The 14,776-nt window shown below is 37.5% G+C and overlaps 1 protein-coding gene across 1 annotated transcript; it reads right to left on the bottom strand.

Moving 5' to 3' along the window:
- Nucleotides 1–13,279: 13,279 nt before the first annotated feature.
- LOC100012206 (transcription elongation factor A protein 1-like) lies at nt 13,280–14,459 on the bottom strand. The gene has a single exon (XM_016426765.2). The coding sequence runs from the start codon at nt 14,341–14,343 to the stop codon at nt 13,543–13,545; it is 801 nt and encodes a 266-aa protein (XP_016282251.2). The 5' UTR covers nt 14,344–14,459; the 3' UTR covers nt 13,280–13,542.
- Nucleotides 14,460–14,776: the final 317 nt, after the last annotated feature.

The following is a 14,776-nucleotide window of genomic DNA, read 5'->3' as shown; positions in this document are numbered from 1 at the left end:
ATGAAAATGCTGCTTGTTAAAATAAACAACAAGGAAACTCATTAGAAGCAAACACCTGTGAATTCTTCCAGGGAATTGTGTTCTCTGGGGACCAATTCTAAGGTCCAAGGTATTTTCATCGAAATGCCCATTGAGTCTGTAATGCAACTCAGTGACAATCTGTCCTGAACATGGACCCCAAAGCTGGGCCTGGGGATGCTGAGGACTGCGTGTGCAGCACTTTACCGGAGCAATCGCACTAGCAAAGTGCTGACGTACCATCGCAAACATTCATTTCCTGCTGTTTGGAGGACCGGGATGGCTGTGATAAAATAGGTCCATCAGATGGGTTGTGCTAAGAGAAGCAGGACTGTATCAGGAGGAGGCTTCAATTAATTACACAGTAAAAGCTGAATGACCATTTCATAAAAACTCCTGGAGGGTATATATCAGATTACAAGAGAAGGCCTCAATTGTAATTATGACAAGGTTCAAGGATGCCAGCCATATAGGGATTGTGTAAACCTCAAAATTCCTTAGACTTATAAATGTTGGAAATTTCACCATTGGGATATTTCATACTTGGAAAATTTCTTACTGATAGTCTATTGGAATGGGAACCCCATTGGCATGGGAGGTTCCTTCTCTTCCCTTCTTCAGATTACTTTAGGACAGAAACCTTTTGCTGAACAATGGAAAGGACTTTGACCTATGCTTAAGCATAGAACAGGAATTTCTTTGAATCATGATTGATTTTAGAATTGATACAATGGAGATACTTGGAATAAATCTCCACCCTATTCAGTCCTAACAGGATTGAGTAAGGGCTGCAGCCTAGATCAAAGATTTAATCATTTGAAAATGTGACCTTCAACAGACATGTGCAAAAGCCAGAAACCTCTGGGTGGTCCTGGGTTAAGCTAGAGCCTCCATTGGCACAGGGAAATTGATGAACAGTGATTGGTAGCTGTGGAGAGAGCTAGAGGAGTGTTGGTGTTAGGAGCTTGGAGAGGGAGGACACCCGCAGACAGCTTTCCTTCAGATCAGTCACGTGAGTTAAGGACTGATTCTTTCCACCTGGGCCTTTGGGCCTAAAACTCCCTCTGCCTTGGTCAGAGGTTGAGTAGCCCCTTTCCCTTTTCTCCTCTCTCCTTCTCTCCCTCTCCTTTCTCTACTTCCAGTGTGATTAAACCTCCATAAACTCTATTCTGACTTGAGTGTTTCATTTTAGGAATTTCATAAGTAAATTCCTTGGCAGCCATTGTTCAATATTACATAAATCCTGTAGCCACATTTTTTAGCCATTACAATATTATAACCTCTCCCAAAAGCCTAAAATTTCTACATTTACAATTGTTTACTGTCATAGGAGTTTTCTTTTTCTTGTGGCTGAGGGTGCATCTACCAGACAGGACCAGTGTTCTCGGCATGTCACTGTGTGTGTGTGTGTGTGTGTGTATATTTGTATGTGTGTTCCCGTGGCTTGATCACTCAAGTACAGAAGGGCTCCCCAGATAAGGTAGAAAATGCTTTTTAGGAGAAGCTCAATGGTACAATAGTTGACTATAAAGGAAAAAAAGAATTCAACTTTGCATTAAAATTATTATTGCATTTTTTCCTTTTTTGAGTTCCCTTCTATTTTAAACCCAATGTCCAAAACAGTATTATTCTTTCTATTAGATACAGATCCATTGGCAGCATTCATCATTAAAAATAAACCACAAACACTTCCTAGCTATATGACCCTGGCTATGTCACTTAATCCCACTTGACTCCCTCTACTGTCCTTCTGCCTTGGAACCAATGCTTAGTATCTATTCTAAGACAGAAGATAAGGATTTAAAAAAATTCACATAAAAATCCAACAATTCAAAGAACTTCCCAGTGTGGAGCCAACCTTTCTCTCTGGAGATGATACTATCTATCCCGAGTCCTGCTCAGTGACTGGTAGGAGGGAACTGAATGGTGGCTTTGTAAAATGTAACCTTCTAGGAGCAGTATTATTCATTGCTGTTCAGATTTGAGAAGCTTCACATCTGAGGCTATTTCAGGCTCTGAATTTTTATTGAAACGACACTGGTTGCTTCTATTTCTTCTTTTATCTTGAATTGTTTTTAGTGCATTCCATTGCTAATTTCTTCATTTTGAAGCATTCATTTTTATTTTACAAAACTTGCCGTAGTTTCCTTGTCTACGCCATGTTCAAAGAAGACTGCCATTGCACAGAGCACAACACACTTGTTTCTAGTGTTTTCTCTCTCTTTCTTTTGTAGTCTAACTAATCAAACCTGAAGACTAAAGGCAGCTACACAGGTCCATGGTAACTCTAAAAAGATATGACAAGCCATAGAATGGCAGTTATCAAATTTTCTCAACTCTTAGAAAGATAAAATTCATTTGTCACCAATGTCCAGCTTAATGATCTGAAAACTTGAGGAAGCATTGTTACTATACACTATATACATGCTTAGGGAGTAATCCTGCAGGATGCCGATTAGGGGAGAAGAACAAAATGGTGCTCTTGGAATAGGAATAGTGAGTTCATTAGGGAAATCCAGGGTAATGATGACTTGTGACTGAAGCAGGTGCACACATGATTCAAAGCCTTATTAAAGGTCATGGAAAGGTTTGTGCTTTCTAACATGGGCCCACAAAATCTATTTTAGGTGCCACCTTCGGTCTGTAAAAAATGGACTCGAATACAAGACTACAATCACCACAAGCCTTTGCTCCACTTCCCCAAAATGCTTTGTAATCTCACGGGAATTCTGAGGTGGGCCGAGATTGAGGAAGGATTTAAGCTGGTGGCAAAGGTTTTTGGGTGTCTTTTGGACTTCTGTTTTGGAGCAGATGCATCTCTTCTGTGATGTGAGGTTATCTGGCCTAGGCCTCTGGCCTAGGCACGTGTTTTTTCTTATTCTGTATTTTCTTTAATCTTTAACCTTTAATAAACCTCTAAAAAATATAATACTCCTTGCAGCGAGAAACTAATTTCTACCTGCCTCAGTCTCCCCATCTCCCTAAATTTTAACTGTTACAGGTCTTCACATGAAAGTTCTACTTTACAAGGCCTTGTGCATCCAAATTAAGTACCCTACCTCCTGAGTGGCAGAGGCAATGATAACACTGGATATTAATGATATCTTAGTTTCTTATAAAATAGATGTTCTCTTAAGGGCTTCTGTAAAAAGCACTGGAAAGATTTATGCTGCTGTCTAGTAGAGGACTGAAATTATTAATCCAGGCAAATTTTAGGGTTAGGTTTAAATGTGTGAATCTGTTTCTTTTAAAGATATATTTGTTTGGGGGCAGCTGGGTGGCTCAGTGGAATGAGAGCCAGGGCCAGAGATGGGAGGTCCCAGGTTCAAATCTGAATTCAGACACTTCCTAGCTGTGTGACGCTGGGCAAGTCACTTCACCCCTAGTTCCTATCCCTTACCACTCTTCTGCCTTAGAACCATTATACAGAATTGATTCTAAGACAGATGGTAAGGATTATATATATATATATATATATATATATATATATATATATATATATGTATATATATATATGTATGTATGTATGTATGTATAAACACTTGTTTATTCTGAATTTAACCATCAAATCAAATGAGTATTTTCATGTGCAGAGCAGAACACAAAAGACGTTTGTATGTTAATCTATAAAACTTCATTCGACAGTACTTGATTTTTTGAAAAGTATATGACAAATTCCACATTTTATTTTCTAAACTGTCCTGCTTGTTCATACTTGCTTCTGTTTTCTTATGTGAATTTTTAAAAAGTTTCAATGCCCCACTCTTTCTTAGACATCACTAATCTTCATTTCCCTCTCATCCTTGCCAAACTTTGGCCCCACCATTAAAAACTGAGGTGGGGCGACCTTATAACAAATAAGAGTAATTAAGTAAAACAAAATATACACAGTGGCCATGTACAAAGGCGTTTGCCAGATTTTTGGACCTTGTGTCCATTGCTTCTCTGCCATCAGGTGATATGATGTGTGTGATGCACGCCACAGTGAGCAGAGTTTTTAAGTCTTACAAAACTATTTTTCTACTGCTCCCTTCAGATGATTTCTTCTGGCACAGTTCACTTCACTCTGTATTAGTTTCCTCTATCCAAGGTTCTCATCTCTTTCATAATTTCTTATAGCTCAATAATATTGCATATATTATATCCATATACCACAACTTTAATCCCCCCTCAGCATTTGGCATCAGCAAATTTGTTTTGATTGAGGCTCTTCTTCCTTTTCCCCTTAACCATCACTCCTGATCCTCACTTGCGTCCTTGCTGAGCCCGATGCACTTCTAAAAACCGTACGTGTTCAACTCTCCTTTGTTCATTTCATAGAAAAATGGAATTCAGGTTTCATTCAATACTCAGTCCCTCTGTCCCTTGCTCTGTGCTTTTATATTCTTCTCACACACCACTTATAAGAACTTGAAAGATCTGCCCCCTTCTCCTTCCTTTAGACACTAATGATTCCTTTCATCCTCCCTTCTCTTTGCCCTCTTCCTAGCCTCAGAAGAGAACCAATCCACCCCCAAGACCTCTGATTTTTTTATTCAATTCTCTCAGTAACTTTTAAAGACAGTGAATTTGTAAAAGGGGCATTAGTTTCTTTTCCTTCTTTTAGAAAGCTAGCCATTGCATGATTCTCAACTTTTCTTTCTAGGTTGCTCTGGACTCTTGCATTCTCATTTTAACGTTCTTGCTTCTAGTCTTTTAATCAGAAATGCATGAAAGTCTTCTATTTCCTTAAATATCTGGTATGTTTCAATGTATAATTATATTGGGCTTTGCAGGGTAAGTTGTTCTGGATTGTAAGCTTCTTTTGCCTTTTGGAATATCACTATGTGATCCTAACTGGGGTTCCTTGATACTTGAACTGTTTTTAGAGATGCTTATTTTTATTTGATGTAAAAGATGTGGATTAAAACTGTGACATTCATGGGGCTTTTTTTTAAGCCCTTACCTTCCGTCTTGGAATCAGTACTGTGTATTGGTTCCAAGGCAGAAGAGTGGTAAGGGCTAAGCCATGGGAGTCAAGTGACTTGCCCAGGGTCACACAGCTAGGAAGTGTCTGAGATCAGATTTGAACCTAGGACCTCCCAACTCTAAGCCTGACTCTCAATCCACTGAGCCACCCAGCTGCCCCCAGGGACTTCTTTTTAAAGAAAGATATGAGTGGATTATTTTATCTTCATTTTCTCCTCTGATTCTAACAGATCTGAGCAATTTATACTTATGATTCCTCAAAATATATTATCTAGGTTGTCTTTTTTTAATAATGATTTTCAGGGATTCCAATCATTCTTAAACTGTCTCACTTTAAACTATTCTCCAGCAAAAGACAGCAGCAGGGCTCTAAAAATTATTTGTTTTGATCCACTTACTCTTATACCAGTGATTCATTTTTTATTTTTTATTTATTTATTTTTTGTAAACCATCACCTTCCATCTTGGAATCAATACTGTATATTGGTTCAGAGGGAGAAGAGTGGTGAGGGCGAGGCAGTTGGGGTGAAGTGACTTGCCCAGGGTCACATAGCTGGGAAGTGTATATCAGTGATTCATGAATCAATCAACATCAATAAAAAGTTAACATTAGAAAAAACAAAATATCTCAAATCACATGACTATATCAATAGATACAGAAAATAGCCTTTGACAAAATAAGACACATTTACTTAAAAGCCCTATAGAGCAAGTTTCCTTAGCTGTGTTGTACTTCATGGATCCTCTCAGCAGTCTAGTAAATTCTATGGATTACTTAAGTTAAAAAAATCAGAGTATTTTTAAAAGAAGTTCACAAATCCCCATGTAAATAGCTTTGCTATGGAGTAGAGGCAAATAAAAGTCATTTAAAAAGAAGGATCCAAAATGTATATCTTAAACCAGGAGCATTTAAAGATTTAACTAGGAAGACAAGCAAGTGAAAAATGGAAAAGACTAAGATTTCTGTAATAAAGGTTTCTCTCTCCTCAACATTAGTTTCCTCTTCTGCTGCAGAAAAATGACACTACAAAAGGAAAGATGATAAAAAACAGTTGAAGTAGATGATGATGTTCATACTTGAAGAAATACTATTTTCGGGGCATTGATGGATTGAACTTTGAGAAATGTAAAAATTAGAAGGAAACAGGAAAGGTTTCACAATCAGTGTCCTATAGCATACTCTAGTTAGCTTTACAGTCACACAACATGCATGGAAGAATATGATGCATCTGTTGACCATTACAAAGTAATTTGATCAAATAGAGCAAAAAGTCACCTTAAAGACTCTCCTTCAACAAGGCACGCCCATGCATACACTGAAGTCACACAATATTCCATGAAATCTTTAACAACAAAAATAACTTTGATAAATTTCAGATCATAAATATTGGCTAATGGGTAGCATAGCTGAGTCCCAGCTTACCTCCACAGGTTTACTTTTAATTGCTGGTGAGGAAAAAGTGAATTATTGAGAAGACAAACCCTCAGAGGATGGTTTATGTTCCCCAGTTTGATGTTCTATACAGGTGTACCTTTCTGGAATGTTCCCTGCTCACATATTTTCTGCCCTCTTCTATTTGTGGTATGATAACCACTGAGAGATTTATCTCTCATGTGTGAAGAGGGAGATATTTTCTTGTTAGTTAGTTTTTGTTATCTGATTAAGTGTCTGACTTTGAACTACTGTGCTCATTGACTGGTAAAGGGAAGCACACCAAGGAGTACTCAAGAACGATGGCTTTGAATGGGGTTTGGATTACAGAGTGCCATAAACCTTGGGTAGGTTTTCTTTGGCTATTTATGTAAGCACAGGCCCAGGTGCTCTGAAAGAATCTTGCAATCTCAGCCATAAATGAACAGGAATATTCTCCACAACAATCTGATAAGTGGATACTTAGGCTTTGTTTGAAGTCTTTTAATGAGGAAGAATCCATTACCCTTTCTGCATCTCCAACATGTATATAACTACCAAGTCTTGTTGACTTTTCCTGTACTATATCTCTCATATCCACATCCCCTCCTCTCTATTTCCACTGTCAACATAGTAGTTTAGACCCTAATTATTTCCCATCTAAATTATTACAATAGTATCTGTAGTGGCCAAAGAAGCAGAGAATCTAAGAACTGGAAGATAGCTTAATGGCCATCTAATCACACACAACCCTGAGAATTTCCTCTATTACACCCCCACTAAGTCACCATTCAACCTCTGCTTGAAGACTTTCAGTATGGGGGAACTCACCACCTTTAAGGCAGCCCATTCCAATTCTGGACAGCTCTAATTTTTAGGAAGTTTTTCTTGATATTGAGCCTAAATTTGCCTCTGTAATTCTTGCCCCAGTGGGAAGGAGGAGGGCAATAAGAAAAAGACAGCTGAAACATGGTGGCAAAAGTCCAGAGAGTGACTGAAGAATAGGAATTAGAAACTCTAGTGATGATTAAGCATATATATTTAGATATCACCTTCAACTTTTCCCTTGTTACAGAGACTACACAAATCCAGTAAGCAAAATGGATCAACAAAATGTTAACTGACAGTATTTGAAACATTCTACACCCACAGTCTCCCATCTCTCTACTTGAGAGGAAATTGTTTTTAAATCTTTACCTTCCATCTTAGAATCAATACAGTGTGTTGGTTTCAATCCAGACGAGTGGTAAGGGCTAGACAATTGGGGTCAAGTGACTTGCCCAGGGTCACACAGCTGGGAAGTGTCTGAGGTCATATTTGAACCCAGGACCTCCCGTCTCTAAGTCTGGCTCTCATCCCACTGAGTCATCCAGCTGCCCTTTTAATCCATGGTACAAGAGATATATTCATTCTAATTGGCCGTTAATAATAATAAGACTGTATTGGAAGTGAGGCTTAAGTCAGTGGCATTAAAGAGGAATTGTCATCCCTCAGAAGTACTCCTAAAACTAGTGTGGGCTAGAGTTGGAATAAAAATGCTCCACAAGTTATAAATTCTATAGGAGTTTTTCATCCTCTGTTCCCCAAAACCAAGACTGCTTATCACAATTAATACAAGCTTGGCTGACTTGCATGGCACATTGATTTTGCTCCTGGTTGTAGAGAGATATTTTAGAATGATGGTGTTCGCATTCTTCTCCAAAACAATAACACTGACTAAGAGAGTGACTCAGGCTATCTCTAGTGCCTCAATAATCTAGTAGCCCAGCAGAGGGAAATCTTGAGTCAATATTCACAACAGAGCAACATATAAGGAATAAACTCTTTCATTCAACAGATACTGTTCAATTGAAGGGATAGAGCAATTTCTTCATGATTGCATTGGGTCACACTAACCTTTTTCAAGTGAGTCAGTCTAATTTGTCTGCTAAATACACCTCCTTACCTTCTGTGATGGCCACAGTTTAGCCAGTCACATTCAGTCTTCTCGCTCCTTTAATCACTTAACTGAATCAATGACCAAGTGCAGTTAATTCTTGTTTTTAAATTGTTCTTTTTATTCTCACTCTTCCACCTACCATCACCGCATATTTGGGTGCTGAGATGTTTCAGTTAGCAGACTCCTTCTCTCTATTCCCACTGAGGCTCTCATGTACAGATTACTGAATTAGATTCCTGACTTTCTTCTCTGCCTCTAGTCATTCTGATCTGTCCTAACTCCCAAGAGGCAGATGAATTTTTCCAAAAATATACTTTCATTATTTTCCTTTTATTTACCTGGCCTAGGAACTTACAATGGTGTACTATTAGCAGCTTATCAAGCCTTAGTAATAAAAATATTCTAACCTCATCCTACCTACCCAAATCTATTTTCAATTATTCCCAAATAACTATCTGCTTCTCTCTTTAGGCTCATACTTTTACTTTCTGTGATGCTATTCCTCCCTCTCCCCACTCCCCACAATGAGCCATCTAGTTGCAACTTATGCCACCAAAAGGATTCCCACAACATGTCCAGCAAGTAGTCACTGGCCATCTGGTTTAAGCCCTTCACTGAGGGGGCAATCGCTACTCCCAGCAGTAGCCCATTTCACTTAGAGACAACTCTATTTGGAAGTTTTTCCTAATATCAATGTATTAACAGATCACTGGCTCCAGGGATTGCCATTGGATAGAGTTTTCCTGATTCCATCTACAATAAAATTTGACTAATTTGATGCTACGTATTTAGAATTAGGGATAATGAATGTCTGAGTTAAGATTTACTACTATACACTTTAGGAACAAAAATATTTAATGAGATAATTTTAGAACATTTTTCCATGGTTACAAGACTCATGTTCTTTTCCTCCCCACCTTCCTGTATCTGACACACAATTCCACTGGGTTTAACCTGTGTCACTGATCAAGACCTATTTCCATATAATTAATATTTGCACCAGGGTGATTGTTTAGAGTTTACATCCCCAATCATATCCCCATTGACCCATGTGATCAGGCGGCTGTTTTTCTTTTAAGTTTCTTTTCCCACAGTTCTTCCTCTGGATGTGAATAATGTTCTTTCTCATATGTCCCTCCAAATAGATCTGGATCATTGCACTGATGCTAGTAGAGAAGTTTATTACGTTCGATTGTACCACAGTGTCTCAGTCTCTGTGGACAATGTTGTCCTGGTTCTGCTCTTTTCATTCTGCATCACTTCCTGGAAGTTGTTCCAGTTCACATGGAATTCCTCCACTTTGTTATTCCTCTGAACAGAGTAGTATTCTATCACCAACATATACCACAATTTGTTCAGCCATTCCCCAATCAAAGGGCATCCCCTCTTCCCATTTTTTGCCACCACAAAGGGCACAGTTATGAATATTCTTGTACAAATATTTTCCCCTATTATCTCACTGAGGTACAAACCCAGCAGTGCTATGGCTGGATCAAAGGGCAGACAGTCTTTTAGCGCCCTTTGGGTATAGTTCCAAATTGCCCTCCAGAATGGTTGGATCAATTCACAACTCCACCAGCAATGTATTAATGTCCCAATTTCACCACATCTCTTCCAGCATTCATTACTTTCCATAGCTGTCATGTTAGCCAATCTGCTTCATGTGAGGTGATACCTCAGAGTTCTTTTGATTTGCGTCTCTCTGATTATAAGAGATTTAGAACATTTTCTCATGTGCTTATTAATAGTTTTAATTTCTTTATCTGAAAAGTGCCTATTCATGTCTCTTTCCCATTTACCAATTGGAGAATGGCTTGTTTTTTTGTACAATTGATTTAGCTCCTTGTAAATTTGAGTGACTGGACCTTTGTCAGAAGCTTTTGCTATAAATATTGTTCCCCAGTTTGTTGCTTGTCTTCTAATTTTGATTGCATTGGTTTTGTTTGTACAAAACCTTTTTAATTTGATGTAATCAAATTTATTTATTTTGCATTTTGTGATTTTTTTCTAACTCTTGCTTGGTCTTAAAATCTTTCCTTTCCCAAAGATCTGACAACTATACTATTCTGTGTTCACCTAATTTACTTATAGTTTCCTTCTTCATATTCATGTCATTCACCCATTCTGAGTTTATTTTGGTGGAGGGTGTGAGATGTTGATCCAGACCTAATCTCTCCCATACTGTCTTCCAATATTTCCAGCAGTTTTCCTCAAATAGTGGATTTTTGTCCCCAAAGCTGGAATCTTTGGGTTTATCATAAACTGTCTTGCTAAGGTCACTTACCCCAAGTCTATTCCACTGATCCTTCCATCTGTCTCTTAGCCAGTACCATATTGTTTTTTTTTAAATCCTTACCTTTCATTCTGGAGTCAATACTTTGTATTGGCTCCAAGGCAGAAGAGTGGTAAGGGCTAGGCCATGGGAGTCAAGTGACTTGCCCAGGGTCACACAGCTAGGAAGTGTCTGAAGCCAGATTTGAACCTAGGACCTCCCGTCTCTAGGCCTGGCTCTCAATCCACTGAGCTACCCAGCTGCCCCCAGTACCATATTGTTTTGATGACCACTGCTTTATAGTACAGTTATAAGATCTGGTACTGCTAGTCCACCTTCCTTTGGATTTGTTTTTCATAATTTCCGTTGATATTCTTGATCTTTTGTTTTTCCAAATGAACTACATTATTGTTTTTTCTAATTCAGTAACAAGCTTTTAGGCAGTTTGATGGGCATGGCAATGAATAAGTAAATTACTTTGGGAAGGATTGTCATTTTTATTATGTTAGCTTGTCCTACCCAGAAGCAATTAATGTTTTTCCAATTATTTATATCTAGTTTTAATTGTGTAGAGAGTGTTTGTAGTTGTGTATAGTTCCTGTGTTTGTCTTGGCAGATAGATTCCTAAGTATTTTATATTGTCTAGGGTGATTTTAAAGGGAATTTCTCTTTTTAACTCTTGATGCCAGGATGAGTTGGAAGTATATAGAAATGCTGATGATTTATGTAGGCTTATTTCATATCCTGCAACTTTGCTAAAGTTGATTATTTCCACTAGCTTTTTAGTTGATTCTTTAGGATTCTTTAAGTAGACCATCATGTCATCTGAAAAGAGTGATAGCTTGGTCTTCTCATTGCCTATTTTAATACCTTCAATTTCTTTTTCTTCTCTAATTGCTACTGCTAGTGTTTCTAGTACAATGTTAAATAATAGAGGTGATAATGGGCATCCTTGTTTCACTCCTGATCTTATTTGGAATGCTTCTAATTTATCCCCACTGCAGATGATGCTTATTTATGCTTTTAGATATATACGGTTTATTATTGTTAGAAAAGGCCCATCTATTCCTACACATTCTAGTGTTTCAATAAGAATGAGTGTTGTATTTTGTCAAAGGCCTTTTTTGCATCTATTGAGATAATAATGTGATTTTTGTTGGTTTCCTTGTTGATATGGTCGATTATGTGAATGGTTTTCCTAATATTGAACCATCCTTACATTCCTGGTATAAATCCTACCTGATCATAATGAATAACCCTTGTGATCACTTGCTGGAGTCTTTTTGCTAGTATTCTATTTAAGATTTTTGCATTTATGTTCATTAAGAAGACTGGTATACAATTTCTTTCTCTGTTTTTGACCTGCCTGGCTTTGGAATCAGTACCATGTTTGTCTCATAAAAGGAATTTGGTATAACTCCTTCTTTGCTTATTCTTTTTTTTTAAGTTCATAAAAAGACCTTTATTGAGTTGTTTGAAAAATGGAATACTTTGAGTTACATAAGATTTCTATTAACTTAATGTTTTTTAACTTTTTTTCAAATTTCTTTTTATCATTTTTAAACCATAAGTCAAACATTTTCCTTCATTTGAGTAGATTCTATTTGTCATTTTGTTGGAGTGGCCTAAATGGGCCAATTTTTAAATGCAGATTTAAACCAATATAATATTTTAGATAGCTCTCCACATTATTTCAAATTGAACTGTGATATATGTATATATTGTGGGGGTACACTCCAGAGGATTTGAAATGGCACAAAGAATGACAAGACCATTCCAAAATTATTAAATGTTATCTGTTTAGTATCTGAAGATGGAAAAAAATTTTTTTTAGCACTTAATAGCACTGCTATTAAGGAAAAGTTTGAACAAGGGTATCCCCACTTTAAGGAACAGCATATTTAGTGGTTTTAAAAGGTAGAATCAGAAAATAGACTGTAGGAGAAAAAAAATCTGTCAACCTAGATGTGAAAAGAATATAGCCTGAATGTTGTAAACTGGCTCTCAAGCTTGACCACTGGTTATTGTTGTTATTCTACACATCAAAATAAAGTTTATGAGCAGTTTAGGAAAACTACAGTAACTGGTGAAGTTTAATATTATTCCCCTCAATCTATCTTCTTGTGAAGAACTGATCTAAAATGTAGTTGAAAATCTACCAATGACCTTATTCATCTGCAAAAACTAAAATGTCAGACAAGTAAATAAAAAATAAAGACCAATTGATGGTTTTAATAAAGTACTTAAAGGAATTTCTCCAGAAGCAAGAGCTATTAAGAGCAAGTAATTTACAGATTTAAGAAAAGTACAAATGATATTGGTCACAACTAGTCACAGATGCAAATGATATCTAATCACTAAGGTTTATTTAAATCATTATGATCAAAGTGAGATGCTAATTCAAAAAAATGATATTTACAAAGTATATAAGCTGTCCAAGCATTATTTTTTTACTACACTACACTTGGTAAACCTAAAATTACACTGGTCTTTCTTCTCTCTTAATATTAGTAGGAGCATGCTGATATGGAAACAAATTTGCAAATTCCACTTTCACATTAATAGAGAAGACAAGTAAAAAATCTCTTGTGTATGTTTCAGATTATAAAAAAGTTAAAGTACATTTTCCATTTGTTATGAAAAACAAATGTTACCAAAAGCTCAAGTTGATAAAAGTTTAATGTTGACTTATAAAAATGAAAAAATAGTTTTAAACAAACACCATACAATTGAATATCTGATCTAACCACTGACTAACTATAAGAAGGCTTTTAAGAAAGGGATGGTTGTGTCAAAAACAAAAGATGAATCCAAAGGATGTTTGCTGCTTTAAAAATCTCATTTGCAGGGAAACCAGATCCTTGGCCTAGTTTTTAAAGCTAATTACAAAATCATCTTTCACAAGCGTCCAGGTATCTTTCCCAGTTCCTTCTTCTAACAAAACTTCCATCTATTTCCACATTCATTGCAAACAACAAATGTTGTCATAGGTTCATCAGCACTGCGAGTTTGAACCTGTGTATAGGTACAATTCTTCTTTTTACATTTGCCACATGTAAATAGGTCAGTTTGGGTCCCGCCTGTCTTGGCCATTTGATGTTCTCTAATTGCTTCTTTGGTCAGGTTTTTGCGAATCTCTTTAAGTTCATCACTAGCCATTTCCTCTGCTGTCATTCTAGCAAATAAATCTGGAGGTATGTTCCCACACAGTACATTTTTCCTTAAATTTGGATTCTTTGCATCCTTGAGATTTGCTATTCTACTTCGTACCCTATTTTTATATTTCATGTCCGTGTTCCGTAACTCCTGATATATAGCTTCTTCAATTTGAGATCCCAGTTCTTCTTCATCAGCCCCAATAGCAATGTAGTCATCTCCTGTTCTGAGGGCTGCAGCAAGCATCTCTCGGCACTTCATTCGAACTGAATCTGAAGTGCTTGGTGCCCGGGGAAAAGATGGAATGAAGGAATCAGAAGCATCTGTTTCTTCCTTTCTGTTGCTTGCATTGCTACTGGAGCTACTTTCTTCTTTTGCTTCAGGGCTATTTTGGGAGGAGATAGCAGGTTCTTTTTTCTTTTCATCAGAATCTTTATCAGTGGATGGTCCATCTAGCAACTTTTTCCAGGATTTGATGAGGGACTTCGCTAAGGATGTAACCTCTTCATCTGTGCTCTGCTTGCGTATTGCATTTACTGACATTCCAATTCTTGTGGACTGCAATAATTCCAGGGTCATAGGAATATTCTTAAGTTCCTTTAGTAAATCCAGTGCCCCAGCCCAGCTAATAAGAGTCAAACTACCATTTGTTGTTGTAAGGGAATTCTTGTTCAGGTATGGGTTGAACTAGATCACCACTAAGGTCCTTTCTCAATTCTTTGATTCTATGAAAATTTGTTATAGTCGCATTCTTTTTCTGCACCATCTTATCCATCTTCTTAGCGATGCGAATGATCTCATCCTCCATGGCTCCGGAAGGCTTTGCAACCCCACCCCCCACCCCACCCCGTGGGGCCGGGACGCGGGAGAAACCGGGCAAAAGGGCGATGTCAAAAGAGCGGGCAAGGGAGAGGTGAGCAAGAGTCTCCGGAGACATCACAGACTGAAGAGCCACATGGAGGTCCGAGGCCCAAACCCCTTCAGCCTTCTTTGCTTATTCTGTCAAATAGTT

This window comes from Monodelphis domestica, chromosome X (assembly GCF_027887165.1).
Source record: "Monodelphis domestica isolate mMonDom1 chromosome X, mMonDom1.pri, whole genome shotgun sequence".
Lineage (NCBI taxonomy): Eukaryota > Metazoa > Chordata > Mammalia > Didelphimorphia > Didelphidae > Monodelphis > Monodelphis domestica.
This window is presented reverse-complemented; position numbering and strand designations above follow the sequence as displayed.

Coding starts and splice junctions, on each gene's coding strand:
- LOC100012206 (XM_016426765.2), bottom strand. CDS start 14,343: ATGACCCTGGAATTATTGCAGTCCACAAGAATTGGAATGTCAGTAAAT.